We start from the raw sequence: 21750 nt of genomic DNA, 5'->3' as shown, positions 1-21750 counted from the left end.
CCTCCATCCCGTCTCCCCCTTCCTTACCAACTGAACTGACCATGAGCAGGGAGGAGGAACGGACAAGCAAGTAGTCGAACCCTCCAGAGAGTATCGGCAATTGCCTGGGATGGTCCGATCAAACGGGTAGGGCCCCTCTATGGGGCAACCGCCGATAGAATCATCCACGACCGGGTTCACGTTCTTCGCGGAGACCTCCTGCAGCCGGAGGTCCACATGAGCCAGCTACCCACCATGGGCAGGTCTGATGGCCCCGTAGGTGTTGTGGCACCACCAGAATCCGTCTGAGCATAAGAGCTGTCCGCGTGGGAAGCAGGTGCTTGACCGGCTATGGCCATGGAGGTTTGCTGAAAATCAAAGGTCAGAGTCTTGACTTACCAGACTTTGCCCAACTTGGCCCCTGGGACTGTACCAGGAAGGCGGAACACCGGTACCTGGAAACGAATCTGGACCTCAACCCTACACAGCGTCCGGGAGGTCGACGGAGATCTCGGTGTCGGGAAGCGGTACAGCAGCACACGCGCTGTAGTGTGATGGAGCCAGAAGCGGTGCCGAGATATTGGGTCGGTAAGCGGACACCGACCGGGGCGGGCTGCGGCGAGTGCGACCGGTGCCGGGGATGGGAGCGCCGACGCATCCAGGAGGCTTGCCAAGAGACTTACCTGCACGGCGGTGCAGGGGGTTCAGGCAGCACCTACTCTGTCATGGCAATGAAAACCTCGCCTTGGGGTGCCCCCAGCTGGAGGGAACAGTAACTCGACCACAGTGCGTACCGGGGAGCTGCCAGGCACCGGATTCTACTGTCCACGTGGGATTAGGTATTGACGGAGCTGACCGCGCCAGTGTGTCGGCAGGTTGTGCGGGCATCCGGCTTAGACAAGCTCTCTGCCCGCGGTGCAGATTGCACGGGAACACGTAGGAGCGGGAGCTCACCACGGCGTGCGACGGGGAGCAGTCAGACACTGGATTCGATGGCCCTTGTGGGACCGGGCATCCACGGCCAGCGTCGTCGGTGCCTCGGTAGTGTTGGTGCCGGGCGATCCAACTGAGATGAGCTCCTGGCTGCGGTGCCGTTGGCACGGAAGCAGCAGGAGCAGGAAGCTCAACCACGGCGCATGCCGGGGAGCAGTCAGCACTGGGTCCGACGCCCTTGTGGGACCGGATCGACGGTGCTGACGTTGTCAGTGCCGCGGCAGGAGTCGGTGCCGGGGATCCGACTTAGATGAGCTCACTGGCTGCGGTGCAGTTGGCACGGAGCAGCAGGAGCAGGAAGTCAACCACGGCGCGTGCGGGGAGCAGCCAGGCACTGGATTCGACGGACCCTGCGGACCGGAATCAATGGTGCCGGCGTCCTCAGTGTCTCTGCAGGTGTTGGTGCGGGCGATCCGACTAACGAGCTCTCTGGCTGCGCGTGCATTGGCACAGAAGCGCAGGAGCAGGGAGCTCAACCACGGCGCGTGCCGGGGAGCTGTCGGCACTAAAGCAGGAGGAATGTGGGCTCCTCAACCTCAGAGAGATGGAGTTGGTTGCCGAGTTGACTTCGGTGCCGGCAATGGCCGGTGCCAGCGGGGTCCGTGCCGAGGAGCGCTTCTGCGAGTAGCCCGCGCTTGTGCAAAAGGTGAGGGAAATGAAAGTGCCGCTCCATATTGTTTTCAGCTTTAAACACCGTGCAAATGGGGCACTTATCTGCGAAATACGATCCCCGAGGCACCGTAAACAGATCCTTGTGGATCTCCTGTCAGCAACGGCCGGGAGGCCGGCCAGAATGGACGTAAGAACTGGTGAGCCGGGCATGGGCTCCGGCACCGGTTGCAGGGAAGGGGCCTACTCCCAAACCCCGCTAACTATCATTAAACTACACTTTAGAAAAAACGTATAAGGATTATAACTGTATAACTGTATACACCAGAACTACGAGTAGCTAGGGAAGCGGGGGTCAGCTAAGCTGCGCCACTGTTCAATGACCGACATGGGCGGTAAGAAGGAACTGAAGGGCGGCTGGTCGGCAGAGGTATATATCCGGACCATGCGGCGCCACTCCAGGGGCGCCCTGCTGACCCACCGAGTGTTGCTAGGGTAAAAGTCTTCCGACGAACGTGCATGCGGTGCGCGCACACCTAACTGGAATGGATATGAGCAAGCACTCGAAGAAGAACTACAGATAACTTAAGACAGCTCATATTATATTTCTAAAACTTTATAGAGCTACTTGTCAATGTTTTACTCGCACAATAGCAATAAATGGTTCTGCTGCTTCTCAATGACAGCTACCATTTTACTGCTACTTCCCAGAGGAATTCCAGTCTCTAGACTGTGGGCCATAGAGCAAGCTGCTAACTAGACTAGTGCACAGGATAAATGTGAAGACTGATGAATATTTCAAGAAATTCTATGTATTAGAGACATGCAAGCATTTTTTTACAAGTCACTATATTAAGCTAATAAAAAAAATGTTTAATTATCTTAGCATGAACAACACTTACACTGATTTCTGTTTTAGTAATTTTTAATTCTGCTAAATAACATTAAAATTAGTGACAGATATTTTACAATGATCAATTCTTAATTATGAAATTTTAAGTTACAATTTTCTTTTAACAAACCTATCTCACATACTGTGTAAATTTTTATGTTTTATATAAGAACAAATAAATTATTTTAACCTTAACTGTTACCCAGAGTAAATTTTCATTACATGACTAAGGAAAAATGTAACTGAATAATTGAATTTTATGTAAAAACAAATGATGATGACCTCAAACCTCTATAAAACCTGTTAATGAAAAGTACCAGTTTTAGGAAGAATTATTTGGGATAGAGATATTAACATTTATGTAAAAGGAAATAAATATCAAATGCAACTAATTATACTAGATCTAGTCTAAAAAATAGGGATTAATTAGAAGTATTTAAAACTATATTTTAGAGTGTTCAAAAGTGCACAATACAAATGTACAATATGAGCCTTATTTTAGTCATGATGTAATATTATGGAAATCAAGTCAACAGGAAGGGGATGAGGTGATGAAGGCAATAATTACAAGATCACACAGTTACTAAGGCCTTGGCTACATTGGCGCTTTACAGCACTGCAACTTTCTCGCTCAGGGGTGTGAAAAAACACCCGAGTGCAGCAACTTACAGTGCTGTAAAGTGCCAGTGTAAACAGTGCCCCAGCACTGGAAGCGCTGCTCCCAGTGCTGTAAGCTAATCCTCAGAAGGAGGTGGAGTACCTGCAGCGCTGGGAGAGCTCTCTCCCAGTGCTGGCACTGCGACCACACTCACACTTCAAAGCACTGTCGCGGGAGCGCTCCCGCGGCAGCGCTGTACAGCTACAAGTGTAGCCATACCCTAAGCCTAGATATGTCAACAGCTTGATGGTTTAGTGGAGAAGTATTAGATCAGCAACCTGGGAGTGGAAGGGTGTGTCCTCTCTCCAGCTGAGAGGAGCAAAGTAGGGCAGAGTGGTGAACAGGAACCCTAAGACTATCCTCAGGGGGCAACCATTTTTCCTGAAGGCAGTCTCGCTTCCTTAACACTGGGAACAATGGGAAGTGGTGTCCATTTTGAAAGAGGACTTTTTTTTTTTTTTTTAAGGGCATTGAAAATTGGAGACAGCAATCATTTTGAAAGAGGCCAGTTAGTAATGGAATTCATAGATAACAAAGTGGCCTTAAGAACAGAACTTAATTCAGTCTTAACCATAGAACTGAAACTGACATTTGCTTAATTCAATCAATGAAATGCAAATAAAGGAAAACAGTTAAGAGTGTGAAAAATAAATCCGATTTAAAACATATTTTTAGAGTTTAATAGTTTCAGGTACCACTAAGAATACATACATGAAGCTGCCTTTGCTGCAGTCTCCAGGATTTGGAGATTTCAGTCCCCCATACAGGGACCTACAGCACAACAATTAAGCACTTTAATAGTAAAAACCTTTTAAAAGTGAACAAGATAGATATTTAAAATGGCTCTCTAAATTCTTCATGTTCATTATAGTCATATTGCATCTTAGTAGTAATATAAACAATGTATCTTACCATTACTTGCTTCTTTAGCAGAGAGAGTTCAAGTTTTATTTTCTTAAAAAAAAAAAAATACATATAAATAAAAGTCCTAAGAGTACTGGTGAATCTGCATTACAGCTACTAGCACTGTACTAATGATCAATAAACTATGAATATTTCTAATTTCCTTTTCATTTTATAGATTGTCTAGTCCCAGCAAATGTGAGACAGTTTATAGTATCAATTAGTTATTTCTGCAAAAACACTTGTTTAGAAGCAGGTGTATCTACAGCTTCTTTCTATTAACACTCCAGAATTGTTTTTTTTAAGGGTTCCATTTTAATAAATGGTAAGGGGTGTCAAGCGATTAAAAAAATTAATTGTGATTAATTGCACTGTTAAACAATAATAGAATACCATTTATTTAAATATTTTGGCTGCTTTCTACATTTTCAAATATATTGATTTCAATTACAACACAGAATACAAAGTGTACAGTGCTCACTTTATTTTTGATTACAAGTATTTGCACTGAAAAAAAAAAGAAATAGTATTTCAATTTACCTAATACAAGTACTGTACTGCAATCTCTATCATGAAAATTTAATTTACAAATGTAGAATTATGTACAAAAAAAACTGCATTCAAAAATAAAACCATCTAAATTTTAGAGCCTGCAAGGCCACTCAGTCCTACTTTTTGTTCAGACAAGCGCTCAGACAAACAAGTTTGTTTACATTTGCAGGAGATAAGGGTGCCCACTTATTTCCAATGTCACTTGAAAGTGAGAATAGGCATTCTCATGGCACTGCTGTAGCCAGAATTGCAAAGTATTTACGAATACTAATGTGAAACATTCATATGCCCCTTTATGCTTCAGCCACCATTCCAGAGGTCATGCTTCCATGCTGATGACACTCGTAAAAAAAAATGTGTTAATTAAATTTGTGACTCAACTCCTTGGGGGGAGAACTGTATATTCCCTGCTCTGTTTTACCCGCATTCTGCCATATATTTCATGTTATAGCAGTCTTGCACGATGACCCACCACATGTTGTTCATTTTAAGAATACTTTCACTGCAGATTTCACAAAATGGAAAGAAGGTGCCAATGTGAGATTTCTAAAGATAGCTACAGCACTCGAACCAAGGTTTAAGAATCTGAGCGCCTTACAAAATGTGCGAGGGACGAGGTGCAGAGTATGCTTTCAGAAGTCTTAAAAGAGCACCACTCTGATGCAAAAACTACAGAAATCGAATCACCAAAAGAGAAAATCAATCTTCTACTGGTGGCACTTGACTCAGATAATAAAAATGAACATGCGTCAGTCCGCACTGCTTTGGATTGTTATTGAGCAGAACTTGTCATTGGCATGGACAAATGCCCCCTGGAATGGTAGTTGAAGCATGAAGTGATATATGAATCTTTAGCGCATCTGGCACGTAAATATCTTGCAATGCTGGCTACAACAGTGCCATGAGAACGTCTGTTCTCACTTTCAGGTGACATTGTAAACAAAAAGAGGTCAGCATTATCTCCTGTAAATGTAAACAAACTTGTTTATCTTAGCGATTGGTTGAACAAAAGTAGGACTAAGTGGACTCGTAGGCTCTGATGTTTTACATTGTTTTGTTTTTGAGTGCAGTAATATAACAAAAAGCTCAACATTTGTAAGTTCACAACAAAGAGATTGCACTACAGTACTTGTACAAGGTGAACTGAAAAATACAATTTCTTTTGTTTGTAATTTTGACAGTGCAAATATTTGTAATAAAAAATAACGTACACTGATTTCAACTACAACACAAAATACAATTTATATGAAAGTGTAGAAAAACATCCAAAATATTTAATACATTTCAATTGGCATTCTACTGTTTAACACTGCAATTAAAACTGAGATTATGATTAATTTTTTTTGAGTTAATTGCATAAGTTAACTGCGATTAATCAACAGCCCTAATAAATTGGGTTTCCAATTTATGTATGCTAAACACAGTTCAGAAACGCTTTACATTAACAGTCCCATTATTTTTTCCCTGCCCATTCACCTCTAAATATATGAGATTGTTTATCCTTAATTCTTCCCTTCTCAAGAGCCAACAGAACATCTTCTATTTTGTTTCCTTTAATTGTGATCTTTGGCAGAATTGTTAACAACCTACCATGCTCTACAAGATTTCTTTCAACATCTTTTTGTTCTCTGTAAATTTGTTAAACCACATCTGCCAACCAGATGGTAAAAATTCCTCCTCTTCAGCAGACTAATTTCACTCCTTTGGGCTGACTGACACGGTCCCTATACAGCAGAAGGATATGCTCAGCTTCTAGGAAGAGGAGCAATGGATATCTGACATATGCCAGGAGCGTTTTAATTCTGTCCCCAAAGGAGCCTAAAAATCTTATAAGACATGGATTCAACTATGAATTGTATAACTACTATTGGATCAAATTTTTTAATGCTGTAAATGATTAATTATATTATATTACTACTTCTTCAGGTTACTAGGAGCTCTGCTAGCAACTCTCCACACTTGATATTATGATTCCTCTACTCTTGGCTTTCCCTCCTCTCCTCCCAACACAGAGAAGTTTTAAAACACAACAACAAAGCTTGATGCAAGGCTTTCCTCTAAGCTGTGTGTTCTCAACCTGGGGCTCATGACCACCTTCCCTTACTTTATGGCAAATTGGGAGGAGCATCTCAAAGCTTTTTTCTGTTGTAACATGAAGTCATCGTATGGAAAAAACTGAGAACCACTTCTCTATGTGGTATATAAAAAATAGTGCTACTATAGTTTGCATATGTGTTTTTTACCTCATTTTCAGCTCGGAGTGCTGAAAATTCACTCTTTTCTAAAATAATCATATCCTTTTTCACACCACCAATATGAGACATTATTTGCTGAAGCGTGATTTCCTTTGAAAGAAGAAAGAAAAATTCAGCTCATACCATAACAATTGCAACATCCTAAAAAAGTTCTCACTTCTGTACAAATATAATATTTGAAACGCTATTATTTCAGCGTCTGTGTCACTTAATTGAGACTTGCGATCCAGCCATCTTAGACTGACCAATTGTCATCCTGGATATGGAACACACATTTTTTAAATGAATGTGTTAACATAAGATGGCTAATTTAAGCTCAGAAGCTAGCTGAATTTTAGAGCTAGCACAAAACACTAGCTATTTCTGAAACATCTACAGGTTGGTGGAATTGTATCATCACTGGTAGTTCCTCTCTTCACATTTTTGGCTTTTCTTTCTCTTCCTGCTGCAGCTGTATGTGTGGTGTTGTAACATTAAAGCAACTAGTGGCTCCAGTGATGCAAAGAGCTGGAGAGGATATGGGGAAAGAAGTGCATTCAGACCATATCAGTCATATTGCACCTGCCAGCCATAATGTCTGCAGACTAATGAATACATGTAATACTACATACTGTACCAAGTCAAATACCAAGTCAAATAAGAGGGCATTTTATTGTAGGCATTTACTTAGCCTAGAATACGAATAAGAACTTGTGACAAACTGCTCTTTTCCTCTTATAATAAAATAAAAAAAGATGCACAGAACAGCATATAAAGACAGCACTTCAGTAAAATGTTCTTTCCTAGTTCAGCCAAATTCAAGATATCAGTTTCAAGAATGCTTACTTCAACACCCCAGAGAATGCAATTTAGGTGCCATAACTACTCAGGAGTACTCAACAGGTTCATTAGTCACACCAATACAAAGCCATGATAACTTGTGTTTTTCTTTTTTTTTTTTAATTGTTACAGCTAATAATGATCATCAATTGGCTCTGGTTATGAAGACATGTCAATAACAGTATTACTTCAAAGTTTAATTTAAGTGAAATATTAAACAATGCCTAAATCCTGATGTCTTCCCTGTGTTTATTTTAAATAAGCAGTATTATCTTATACATATTTTCAATTTCACTGAGAACAGCAAACAGGACAGAGAACACAAAAAGTGGAGAAAGGTCTGCTCCCACTTGTTTTACCCTATCGTTCATCGTCACCAGTTCTCTCTGTAATTGTAGGCATTTTTCTATAACTGTACTAACACTAGTCTTAACACCATCCAGGTAGTAATGGAGGTAAATATTTTTCCCCATGCTGTATGTGAGGATGCTACGGAAGAGAGGCTATATAACATGAACAAGGCCACAGAGAAAGTCAGCATCAGAGCCATAATTAGAACACAAAAATTCCTGGCTCTCAGACATTCATATAATTTACTAGAACAAACTTTCTTATGCTTTTGAGGCACCCCTTGTGACCAAAGGCTAGAGATGAGCTAGCTTCTATAAGCCATTTGCTGGTGGCTGGGAGGGGGCTTTGAGCAACCCTAGCACTACTGGTCTATTTCCAGTTGCAAATAGGTCTGGTGTCTTCCTAGAACCACCCTCCAAAAAAATTCAAAAGACACATAGAGCTGCCCGGGTTACTGTAGAGAACATCAAGAATAATCCATGAGTTTCAGGAAATAATCATAGTGACAAATAATAATATCTTGTATATGATGAAAACCACTTCAAGCCAGGGGGTACTACCGCACCTCCAGCACCACTGATTCAGGGTCTATTTGAACAGGTACTGGAGGACTTCTTGTCCAAATTTAGCATGGTCTCTAGATTGCTGAGAGATTGCTTAGCGAGAAGCAAAAGTGTAACATGATGACCAGGTCACTACCTTGCAAATGTGCATGTTAGCCAGAAATGTCACAGAAGTCGCTTGGGATCTAGTCAATGTCTCAGTACTCTATCTGGGACTAGCCAACTCATAACTCAGGTGAATACCACTGGATATCCATGACAAACTCCTTTGCATGGAAACACGACTGCCTTTCTTTCTGACTGCAAAAGGAATGAACAATTTAAACAAAGAACGGAAAAGTTTAGTCTGTTCTAGATAAAATTACTACAGCTCTGCTGAGATCTAGGGTGTGTGCAATCTCTCCTCTCTCTTATTATTGTGAGGCTTTGGGAAGAAGGTTAAGGAAACTGCTTGGTTGATCTGAAAAGTGGAGACCACTTTTGTACACAAGCTTAGATAGGGACAAAGATAGACTTTATCTGTGTAAGAAACCATATATGGAGAATCTGATACTAGTGCTCTCAACTCTCTCGGCTGACGTAATGGTTACTAAAAACACTACCTCCACTGACAGGTGCAACAGAAAGCACGTTACTAATGGCTCAAAGGGGGGACCCATCAGCTTTGTTAAGACTAGATTCAGGCTCTACGGCAGAACAGGGTTCTGTACCTGAATAAACAGTCTGTCCAAACCCTCTAAAAATCTTACAGTCATCAGGTTGGAAAAAAGGAGTGGTCATCCACATGATGGTGGAATGATGATCCAGCCACTAGATGTAATGTGACTGAGCTAACTGCCAATCCTTGATATTTCAGCTACAAACGATCTATTCAGCATAGGCTGGACTAAGCAAGAATAGGGGAGACCTCTTTCAGCTTCAACCAGATGGAAAACCTCTCCCATTTAGCAAGATAAATTGTCCTAGTTGATGGTTTTCTACTACTATTCAGCAGTACCTCCTGCATCTCTCTAGAGTAGGACACCTCTACTGAAGTTAACCACAAAGTCTCCAGGCTTCCAGGTGAAGGGCCTGAAGATTGGGGTGGAGGAGGCAGCCATACTTCTGAGAAATCAGGTCTGTGTGAAGTGAGAGTAATAGTGAGGGACTGATTGGACTTCTCAAGAGATGTGAAAACCAGTGTTGAGGGGGCCATTCCAGGGCAATCGCTATAAGACAGGCCTTGTGCTGGTTGGCCTTGTACAGAACTTTGGAACAAGACAGAGAGGGGAGAAAAGCATAGAGCAGACCCTTTGACCACAGCAGTAGAAAAGCATCTGTTAATGAACCCAGGCTCAGTTCTGCTCTGAAGCAGAATGGGTGAAATTTTGTGTTTTTCTTTGTTGCAAAGGGATCCATTTGGAGAGTTCCCCAGAGCTGGAAAATTGACCTTGTTACATCTGGGCAAAGGGTCTATACGTGGTGATTATTAAAAAAAGCAACTGCTCATGTGATCTGCTAGCATAGGGGTAGGCAACCTATGGCATACGTGCCGAAGGCGGCATGTGAGCTGATTTTCACTGGCACTCACACTGCTCGGGTCTTGGCCACTGGTCCAGGGGGCTCTGCATTTTAATTTAATTTTAAATGAAGCTTCTTAAACATTTTGAAAACCTTATTTACTTTACAGACAACAACAGTTTAGTTATATATTATAGACATAGAAAGAGACCTTCTAAAAATGTTAAAATGTATTACTGGCACGCAAAACCTTAAATTAGAGTGAATAAATGAAGACTCGGCACACTACTTCTGAAAAGTTGCCGACCCCTGTGCTAGCATATTCCAAATCCTCAGGAGGTAGGCTGTTTTCAGAAGCATAGAGGTGTCATTGCAAAAGTCCCAGAGGACTATTGCTTCCCAACAAAGTAGTGGAGATGGGGTTAGGGTGACCAGATGTCTCGATTTTACAGGGACAGTCCCAATTATGGGGTCTTTTTCTTATATAGACTCCTATTACCCCCTACCTCCTGTCCTGATTTTTCACATTTGCTGTCTGGTCACCCTAGATGGGGCTCCCCCTGGTTTGTTTACATAAAACATGGCAGTCATATTGTTGGTTGGAACCAATATTCTCCTTCTCCTAATGAGAGGGAGGAACATCATACAAGGTAAGCAAAACTCCTTGATGTTTACATGTAGGCTGAGATCTTGGGGAGACCAGAGACTTGCATCTGCAGCGGTCCCACATGAGCCCCAGCCCAGGTCTGAGGCATTAGTGACTAAAGTAAGAGATTGTTGAGGTGGGATGAAAGGAACCCCCTTGCAGATATTGATTGGGTCTATCTACCAATCTAGGGAAGATAAGATGTGACTTGGTATGCATTAACATATCTATGTGGTGCTTTTTTAGAGAATACACCTCTGTCAACCAGCCTTGAAGGAGTCAGACACAGTCTGAAGTACTGGACCACATAAGTGCACTCCGCCTTGGGCCTAAACGTCCACCCCAGGGTGAGAGGATAAACCCTTAAGTCCAGAATGAGGTTTTGCATTGCCTGAAACCTTGTTTGCGATAGCAAGGTCCTGGCTGCTGCAGAGTCCATGACTTCACTCCAGTGAATTCTGTATCACAGACAGGACCTACTTTTCTGAGTTAATCAGCAGGCCAAGTCATCCAAGTAAGGGACTACATGACCCCAACCTCCACAGGAAAGCTTCTACTACTGTCATGCACCTTGAAAAACAAGTGGTGCAGCGAACAGACTAAAGGGAACCACTGTAAACTAATAATGGGAACTGCTGACAATGAATCCCAGAAATTTTCTGTGGCTCTGATGAATCGCCATGTGAAAGTAGGCGTCCTTTAAGTCAAGAGCAGCATATCAGTCCCCCAGCTCCAGGGAAGGGATTATGGAAGCTAGACTGACCATCTGGAATTGTGATTTTTGTAATAACTTGTTTAACTGCCTTAGTTCTAGACTCCCTTTTGCCTTTGGGACCAGGAAGTATTGGGAGTAAAGTCCCTTTCCCCTGAACAAAGGAGGGACCACCTCTATAGCTTCTACAAAGAGAAGTGATTGTATTTCTTGTAATAATTCTGCTTTGTGACAGGGGTCCCTGAAGAGGGACAGGGAAGGGGTAGGGAGAGAAGGAAATAAATTGGTATCTATATCCCACTGCCACCATGCTTAGAACCCACCAATCTGTTGTGATGTGGGCCCAACAACAACAGAAGTGGGACAGGCAGTTTGAAAAAAATTGTAAAAGAAAAAGAAGGCACTCTTAGAACCTGTAGAATGCTCTTGATCTGCCCATCAAAATGAGCTCTTGGAAGATGCTGCCTGCCTGGATTATCTGGTGGCTGCCAAAGGAGAGGGCAATGGTGGGTGCCTTTTGTAACCTCTGCTCCTTTTCCTTGACAGGTCTTGGACTTGAGGGGCAAACCCCCCCAAATTCTGGACTGATGAGAAAAAAAAGGTCTCCCACTTCACTGCTGAGGTGCAAATGCCCAGGGATTTCAGGGTTGATCTAGAGCAGTGGTCCCCAACCTTTTCTGGGGGGGGGGGCGCCAGATGACTAACTGCCGAGGACCGTGGCCGTCGGATAAGCAGCCATCAAAATGCCGCCGTGAAGTGGCAACGTCAAGAGGCATCACCACCGAAATGCTGCTATGAAGGAGTGTCATCACGAAATTTGGCAGGATTTAGGCAGTAACACTTCTTGACGTTGCCACTTCTCGGCAGGATTTCAGTGGCTGCTTGTCCAGCAGCCAGTAGGCGGGCACACATAGATGCCCAGGGGGGCACCATGACGCCCGTGGGCACTATGTTGGGGACCTCTGATCTAGAGCCTTTGAGCGTATGCAGAGAGTCTTGTCCGTCTTTTGTGAGAAGTGCTACGGCCCTTCAAAAGATAATTCCTGAATTGTCTGTTGTACTTCTGGAGGGAGGCCAGAAGAGTGTAACCAAGATGAGTGCCTCATCATGATAGCAGAGGTCATGCTGCAAGCTGCAGAATCTGCTGCATCAAGACCTGTCTGCAGAGCCATTCTGGCAACCAACTTGCCCTCTATCAAACACTGGAACTCCTGTTTCACCTTGTCTGGGAGCTTGTCTTCGAAACTATGAAACTATATCCCCCAGGATGAAATTGTAGCATCCCAGCAAAGCTTGCTGGTTTGCAATATGAAGCTGTAATCCTCCTGTGGAATAAAGCTTCTTCCCAAGTAAGTCCAGCTTCTTCGCTTCAATTTTTGGGGGTTGCTGCCTTGTGTCCTGTCTGTCTCTCTTTCTCATTGGCTGCTGCCACAACAAGGGAATCTGGAGGGGGATGATTACACAGGTGCTTGAACCCCCTGAGAGGGAACACAGTACCTCCTATTTGTTCTTTCTGCAGTCAGAGGCAGGCAAGGGAGGCTCCAGACCCCCAGCACGCCAAGCGTGTGCTTGGGGCGGCAAGCTGCGGGGGGCGCTCTGCCGGTGCCACAAGGGCAGCAGGCAGGCTGCCTCCGGCGGTTTGCCTGTGGAGGGTCCGGTGGTCCCGCAGCTTCAGCAGCAGACCCTCCGCAGGCGGACTGCCGGAGGCAGCCTGTCTGCCGTGCTTGGGGCGGCAAACTCCCTAGAGCTGCCCCTGGAGGCCGGGAAGCTGGGGTCTGCCAGAGGACCTTGGTAGGCTCTAAAAGACTTCTCCCTATAAATGAGATTATTCTGGTTGGAGATGCTGATGTCAAAATATCCAGTAGCTTATGTGATTTTTCCCAGAACTCCTCTGGGTGGATGTCTAAGTCCATAGCCATCCTCCTCAACAATTCCTGATGGGTCTTAAAATAATCAGAAGGCAGAAAAATAGGCTCCATCACAACTGCCTCATCTGGAGACCAAGAAGAGGATGCCAGCAGTATTGGGGGCTGGTCATGAGAGGGACCCCGAGTCTGTTCGGAGCAAGGCTCAGTACTGACGATAGGGTCCTTTTGGCACTGATGCACCCAATGACCAGTAGGTGGAGGCTGCTAAGGTGGCTGTAGAAACGCTCTTGAATGAGGGAGGAAGCCCCACAGACTCCAGAAGGGCCACTGCTATGGCTCCAGCCCCAACTGTCCGTAGCCCAAGAGACCGTTCTATTAATCCCTTTCTGGAACTAAGGCTGAACTCACATCGGGCAGGTGACATACTCCTGATGATGGGACTCGCTAGGTTGGGCTACATAGGATCCCACTTCAGAGTCTGATGAAGGAGAAGCCTCTTCTTGTGACCATGGCAGTGCCACACCCATTGGTACTAGTGAAGAAGGTTCAGAGTTTGAAGAAAGGAAAGCAGAGAAGATCATCTGTAGCTTTCCCCTAGATAGTACCCCTTTAATTGACACTCTGATGGTTGAACCCAATGGAATTGCCTGGTGCAGAGGTTAAGGAACTGACGGTGGCACACTGGGCACTGGTGCCAGATGAGTCTCTTGAACTGCTGATGATGACAGCACTGAGAGACTTAGCAACTCTCTTGCAGCCTCAAATGCCTCAGTAGAAGATGGCACTGGGAAAACACTCTGCGGTACAGTGGTGCGAGGCGATACCAACAAAGGTACTTTGGGAGCTGGTCTCAGCAGGCCAATACTAGATTCTGGAGTCAGTAAATTCCCATTTAAAGGCATGCTCTGGGGAGTGGTTCCGCCTTGAACACACCTCCTGTGTCTTTAGAAGAAATCAGCCTCTTCACATCTTCCAGTGAACCTGGCACACAGTCTGATTTCCAATGCCTCTTCCTTAGTATTAGCAACACCAAGCTGCCTCTTGGTACTGGTAGTGCCAAAGGTATGCTACTGGCAAATACCAAGGTGCTCGGTACTTGGACCAAGATAGACAGCTCAGATGGAGGACATAGTGCCAATTCAAGCAGCAAATGTTTTAGTTTGGTTGCCCTGCCTTTTTTAGAATGGGGCTTACAGCCCTTGCAAATGGCACACTGGTCACTCATGTGAGCCTCCCCCGAGCACTTAAGGTAGCTGGGATGAGGGTTACTATTAGGCACTGCCTCATGATAAGAATGGCAGGGCTTGAAACCCAGAGAACATGGCATAGCTCCAGTACCAAGGCCAGTACTGAGACAGGGTGCCAGAACCACACAAAACAACTTTTTTTTTTGAAGCTGACTACCTATTAAACTATACTACCTATACAGCAGTTACTATAGTACATCTTCGCTATAAAACCCTTCATATTAATGAACCTTCAGCTATAATGAAGCTGGACCCTGGATTCCACTTCAAGGCCTGCTGCAGCTGCAAGGCTGGAGGAGCTGTCAGCCTCCCCACCCTCACGAGCACTCTTTTGCTATAACAAACCCCTGGCTATAATGAACAAATGGCTTGGATCCCAATGTGTTTATTATAGCAAGGGCGTACTGTATTTATAGAATTTGACTAAAAATTGAAGAAGCAAGGACAAGAAACTAATAACCATCACGGGTAATAGGAAGGAAATGAGGGGGGTAAGAGGCAGCTGGACCCTTTATGCCTGTGCATAGGTGTGAGGCAGCAAACAGAACTTGTGATGCCCCAATGGATACCACTAAGGGAAAATTTCTCTGAGAACCATGCACTGGAGTGCACGAATGCCTACAGTGGAATGGACAAGTGCAATCACTCAAAGAAGAACTGAGAAAACCTTTACTTCTTTGTGATAGCAAATGGGTTTGTCCTTCTTGGGAAGGCTTGCACTATTCACTATATCTCATATGCCAGTCAATTTGTGTGTGTGTCACATACCTCATTTATCTCAGTCTCTTACCTAAAAATTCTCTGATCAATTAACCATTTCAATAAAAAAATTAGGACATGTATTGCACTTGAGCTTGAAAAGTCTGCATCTGGCCTGTGCACTGAATCACAATAGTTGAAATTCAAAATCCAAAGTAACACTTGTTTGTGTATTTGAGAATATGAGGAGAAAAAAACAGGCCTCAAAACTAAATATAAATCAAGTATCCAGTTTGAAAACACCCAGAAGATATATAGGAATGCCTACACTGTATATTCAACCCCAAATTTCTTTGCTGTTGAAAATGTAAGGTAGAATTTGAAGCACAGTCATTCCTTAAACACCAAGTTATGTTTTCACAGAATCATAGAAGATTAAGGTTGGAAGGGACCTCAGGAGGTCATCTAGGCCAACTCCCTGCTCAAAGCAGGACCAATCCCAACTAAATCATCCCAGCCAGCAGCACTGTCCATCCAGCAATTGGTAGCTTACAAATGAGTGTTGATTCTCTTCCTCTCTGGCCATGCTTCCTCCCACCCCCCTCAAAGTTGGTTCCTTGATAGCAAGGAAGGAAGAGAGAGAAAGAGCCTGTTATGGTCATTCTCAGGAGGTGCGCCAGTGTAAGGACCCAGGCTGAGAGAGGACTGATCCCCCCCACCTCCCAGCAAATCAGCTCCCTGTATTCTCTATATACAGCTCACTCATCTCCTGGGGCTGCCCTGTTAAAGGTAATGCCACGGGGGAGGGTGAGCACTTCCTCCTGGGGGTGCAGGGCCTGGAACACCACGCCCCAGGAGGGTCCCACATGTGGCACAGTAGCCAGGCCACTGGACTACCCCTCGCCATTAGCTTTGCACAATCTCCTGTGTGTGAGTGTTGGAAGAGCAGAGCCCGTGGAGTTTGGATAAACATCCCGTTCCATTGTGGCGGGTAGGGATATCAGCGCAGTCCAGTTCTAGTTACTTACTGCGCAACAATAAGGAGGGCGGGTTGCGGTGTAGCGCAGCAGAATGAGAACCAGGACGCCTGGGTTCTATTCCCAGTGCTGTCGTGCACTCAAGAGGGATGCTGAGCAAGCCATGCCATCTCCGTGTGCCTTGCACATGGGGCCCATAACGAGTTCTGAGCCTTAATTCGTTTTTGTTTGCGAGGAGTCTGTTTTACTTGTAGAAACATTAAATTTTGGTTTTCTTTAAATCCAACACCTTCTTGTATCTCACCTGCTGTAGTTTTGTGACCATGTCCTTGTAAATCACATCCATGTTGGTGTTCATAATTTTCACTAATGCAGATACAATGATCTCTGATTGCTGAGTAGTGAACCCTAAGCAAAACAAAATACAGCAAAACATAGCAAAATTGTGCCTGAACCATTTTTTCAGAAATGTCTCTTTCAAATACTATTCACAAAGATTTTTAATAAGTTACAGCCATGGCAGAGGCTACAAACATTCCTCCCTCCATTCAGAACTAATAATAGAACACAGTGTTACTGTTCAATTAATTAAATTTAAAACACATGAACATCCAAGGTTTCTCCACCATAAAATGACAACTGCAGTATAGCTAAATGGCAACTTCTACTGTTCACCACTATCCCTCAACAACAATATAGGATGCTGATATTTTATTTATTAAAACAGATTTGGATATAGATGGGAATGTCATATTCCCTCTCTCATGTCTTAGCTTTTTGTGAACAAGCATGTTATTGGAAGTTATAACCTTGCTCTTCAAGAGCAGGGACTTGATTTTAGTACACTACTTGTTCAGAAAAATGTAAAAGGCATGCACAATCCAACAAATCAGAACAAAGCTAGCTGGTCTGTTTTAGGTCTACCAGTCTTTGAGATTCTGTAAAATGTAACAATATGTAAAGTGAAATGTATTATGATTTAACTTACTACAGCTGATTTTTGTAACAATTGCAACATTCTAAGACATTTTGCAAAACAATAATCCCCCAAGAAGTACTTTCAACATTTGCAGGTTCACAATAAAGGCAGTGATACTATCTTATGGATGAAAATTAAAAAAAATACAAAAGGAGGGCAATTACAAGGCTTCTGACCTCAGTTGCACAGATGTAAATCCAAAATAACAAAGGCCAAAATTTGATCTTAATAATGTCCTTTTAAAGCAGAATAAATATCTCAGTAGGTTTTAAGCAATCTTTATAATAGCTATCTCACTAAGAATGACACTTTTAAGTGAAACAGAGAAATAATTCCACAAGTTCAGTACACTGAAATGATATAGCAGAAAACAGGTATAGATCACTTTACATATTTGAATAATTTGTAACAGAAAAGTTACCATTTTCTTCCAACAGGCACACTAGAGCATGGGTGTCAAAGAATAGCTTTCTACTCCCCGATAAGGAAAATTTCCCCTTGACACTGTGAGTTTGTAAAGATGATGCCACAGAGATGCTTAAGTCTACAAAAAACACATACAAGTTACTGTGTCAATACGAAAGTACATTCACTAAGACACTTTTATTCCTATAAGTAGGTCACTACATGCTTCCAATAACTAAAAATTGGCATTATTTTAATCTACTATAAAATTCAATAATCTCCCCCAATATACATTATTGCAACATGCTCAGGGTTCTAGAGTTAAGAGTGCAAAGCACCTTGCAGTCAGCTATTCTGTTCACTTTTTTAATACAGTTGTATGCCATCACCATGGGATCTGAGCACTTTCTAGTAACGTATTACCCTTGTGAGTAATCTTGCTGAACTCAGTGGGACTCCTCATGCATAAATCTACATTACAAGTGGTACAGCAGCATAACTGCTCTGCCACTGCAGTGTAGACATTTAATACAGCAACAGAGAGCACACCCCCTTAAGACGCAGTAGCTGACAAAATTCCTCCATTAACCTAGCGGTGTCGACACTGGGCCTTTGGTCAGCTTAACTCGTGTGAATTTTTGACACTCCTAAGTGATGTAGCTAAGTCAACCTAAATTTTAGGTGTGAATGAGGTCTTACTCACACACAGATGTTTGTTGGATTAGGGCTTAAATAATGCCATCAGCACCTACTCAAGTCTGTGGGACTGGAGGGCTTTGGTATCTTCGAGGCCTACATTCACAATCTTAGGCCAGATCTACACTATAAGTTTACATTTCTGTAACTATGTCACTCGAGTGTGAAAAACCCACATCCCCTGAGCGACGCAGTTATTCCAAGCTAACCCCAGGTGTAGACAGTATTATGTTTATGAGGGTTTCTTCTGTTAACATAACTATCGCCTCTTGCAGAGGTGAATTACTACGCTCATGTGAGAAGTTCTCCCCTCAGGGAAGTAGTGTCTTCACTGAAGTAACACACTGGCACTGTTGTACTAGTACAGTTACATCGCTGCCGCATTTTAAGCAGAGATCTGCCCTTACTTCATTAGCAGTTACTTCCCATTGTAATATTTATTGAAGTACAGTAGGACTTCAGAGTTACAAACTGACTGGTCGACCACACACCTCATTTGGAACTAAACTATGCAATCAGGCAGTGTTGAGAAGGGGGAGCAAATACTCTACAATATTGTGTTAAATGAACTACTAACTCTGAGGTTCTGGTGTAGCTGATGACCCTTCAAACTGAAAATATTTATTCAGATATTTACCACTGTAAACAAAACTTAAAAACATACACAGCAAACATTGTTGCAGTTTGTTTTTTTCAAATGGGGTGCCAGGAGATGGGATTGTTGCAGGGAACCAGAGATAGGCTGGAGTGCTGTGGCTACTGAAGAGTTATGAGGTTGACTTGTGATAAAGATGACATCCATTTTATTATATGTAACAACTCCCACCAAACTGTAGAGAATATATAGTTATGTTTGATTCAAATCTCTTGTAGATGGGTTTAAAGTGTAATAGGGTTAGTTTTCTGGATTAAGAATAACTGGGAAAAAAGTAATCATTTATTCCTACAATTGGCAGAAAACAGCATTTCTGCAGGAGGGTGCATTGTCTCGGGTGAAACATAGAGAGACTAAATAGCAACGGAAAAAAAAATCGGGACAGGGGTAGGGAGTAATTGGCACCAACATACAACAAAGCCCAAAATATCAGGACCATCCCTATAAAATCGGAAGATCTGGTCACCCTAGTCAGGACCGCCGCCAGTGTTTTTGGCGCCCTAGGCGCACGGCCATTTCACCACCCCGCACGCTGCTCCCGCAGCTCCGGTGGACCTGCTGCAGACGTGCCTGCAGAAGGTCCACCGGAGCTGCGGGACCAGCGGACCCTCTGCAGGCACATGTGCCGCAGGTCAACGGGAGCCACTTGCTACCCCCCCCCCCGCAATAATCCTGGCGCCCTAGGCGATTGCCTAGGTCGCCTAAATGCAAGTGCCCGCCTTGACCCTAGTGAAGCAACAGCTGAGACCCTCCAGCTCAGTTTTCCTAAACGCGGCTTGTCACACCATCGTGGGCGGCCGGACAAGACGCCTGTTCAGTTGCACTGGCTTTGGAAACCAGCAGGCCTAGCCCAGAAGAGCTCGGGCTCCGGTCATGGGCCGTCTTCGCTGAGCAGACCGGAAGCCCCCTATGCTGTCGGGGTGGGATGAGGGTAGCCCGTGCGCGGAGCGCGCCCCAGCCGGGGGCACAGACCTCCAGCCCGCAGCGCTGCGGGGCCTGGGGCACAGCGCGCACCCGGACTCCCGGCTCCCAGGCCAGGCCCAGCCCGCCGCTCCGTCCAGGCGCACGGGGGTAACTACAGAGTCAGGCGGGGGCAGGGAGCGATACGGGGTGACCCCCGGTCCGGGGAAGTTCCCCTCCCCCTCCCCGGCTGCGGAGCCCGCGAGACCCCCGAGCTCACCCCGCTCCCCGCGCGGGGCGCAATGGCGCAGGCGGCCGGTCCCCGCGGCGGCGGCAGCGGCAGCGCCGAGCCCGCTGATGCCTTTACTCCACAGCAATGGCGCCGGGGGCCGCATCCCCTGGCGGCACAAAGCGGCGGTTACTAGCGGGCGCGCGTGGGCCCGCAGCGTGCAAAGGAAGCGCGGCTGCTTCCAGTCTCCAAGGCGACGGCGCGAGGACGTCACGTGAGGTAGCGGAGCGGCCGGAGCAGGAGGACCAAGCACAGCAGAAATCTGGCTCCGATCGCATCACCCTCCGCCTGAGGGCGGTGCTAGGGCTGTCGCCTCAAATCCCTACGCCCCGGCTTCCCAATTCCGGCACCAACTCATTTGGGCAGCCAACGCGCATGCCAGCCACGGGGGGGTGTTCCATATGACGTCTGGTGATGTCATGGTCTTCGCTGCCTTGATTAACGCAGAGGCGTAGGCGTGGCTGAGTCCTGGGTAGTCCCTGGGAGCTGGCTATGGGGGAAGGGTGCGGTTGGGGGGCCTATGGCCCTGCTGCATTGGATCAGCCCCACACAAGGGCTAGCAAAAGAGCCAGGCAATGGGCTGTATGTTAAGCGGTGCCCAGCTGGTTGTTGTCTGATGCTTTACGATTTACTGCAGGGGTGGCCAGCCTGAGGAGCCAGAATTTACCAATGTGCATTGCCAAAGAGCCACAGTAATATGTCAGCAGCCCCCCCGCCCCATTTGCTCCCAGTGCCTCTCATCCACAGGAAGCCCCCAGCCATCAGCGCCTCCTCTCCCTCCCCCCTACACCTCCCAATCAGCTGTTTTGTAGCATGCAGGAGGTTCTGGGGGGGGTTGAGCAGGAAAGTTGGGCACCTGAGCTACATCCCTGGAGTTGATTCCCTATACAACAGCAGCTGCTATTAACTTCTGAAGAGCTGCATTTGGCTCTGGGAGCCACAGGTTGCCACCCTGTGAGCTAATGGGTGGAGAAGGTTTTGGCACCAGTATGAATTGCTCCTTTGCCTTGGTCTGTGTTATTTGTGTTTTTGCCAACACTAATGGAGACTCTTGAATTAGACCTTTGTCGTGGGCAAAAAGCAACAAAAATAAGGTGCCCCCCCCACAAGCACAAAAAGCAGGTTAGTGGCACTGTAAGGAAGTACTCAGGGAAGGCTAACTGAACTGACTACATTGCAGTGAGTTGCATTGGATCCTGTGGCTTTCATAAGTCTGTCTGTCCGTAGCTATGGTTCTCCTAGTACACCCTGCTGCCACCTGTTACTTACATTGGAAAGTATAGGGAGCAGTGACCATGGAGTTCTTCTAACATTGGAAAGGCTCCTGAGCCTGGGATCTTTGGTCACATAGGTTAATAATGCTTTGCAACATATAAGCTTGTTGCCTGAATAAACCTGTGATGTTCTGGTGCATTTCCCAATGCACTTCCTGGTCCTTTTCTCTCCTGCAGCAAACAATCCCTCAATTTTCAGGCCTTCTCCATAGTCATATGGCCACTCCAAGCCCTGTGTTCACTGTCAGCAGCCAAAAAGGATTGGAGTATCTTGCCTAACATATCCACCTTAGTCCACTTCCTCCTCCTGATCTGGGTCAGACATTCAG

General features: G+C 45.1%; 1 protein-coding gene across 2 annotated transcripts in view; it reads right to left on the bottom strand.

The window, feature by feature from the left end:
- The window catches only part of MCUR1 (mitochondrial calcium uniporter regulator 1), a 44505-nt gene extending 23975 nt beyond the window's left edge, over positions 1-20530 (bottom strand). The window contains exons 1-5 of one of the 2 annotated variants that reach the window (XM_032783536.2): positions 20139-20530; positions 17624-17746; positions 16528-16631; positions 6830-6931; positions 4044-4085 (exon numbers count right to left, since the gene is read on the bottom strand). In XM_032783536.2, coding sequence (XP_032639427.2) covers positions 4044-4085; positions 6830-6931; positions 16528-16631; positions 17624-17746; positions 20139-20253 — 486 coding nt within the window. In that variant the 5' untranslated portion in view covers positions 20254-20530. The remainder of the gene's footprint in view (positions 1-4043; positions 4086-6829; positions 6932-16527; positions 16632-17623; positions 17747-20138) is intronic. The other variant, XM_075062857.1, reaches the window with a different exon arrangement.
- Positions 20531-21750: the final 1220 nt, after the last annotated feature.

Source organism: Chelonoidis abingdonii, chromosome 2 (genome assembly GCF_003597395.2).
Source record: "Chelonoidis abingdonii isolate Lonesome George chromosome 2, CheloAbing_2.0, whole genome shotgun sequence".
Classification (NCBI taxonomy): domain Eukaryota; kingdom Metazoa; phylum Chordata; order Testudines; family Testudinidae; genus Chelonoidis; species Chelonoidis abingdonii.
This window is presented reverse-complemented; position numbering and strand designations above follow the sequence as displayed.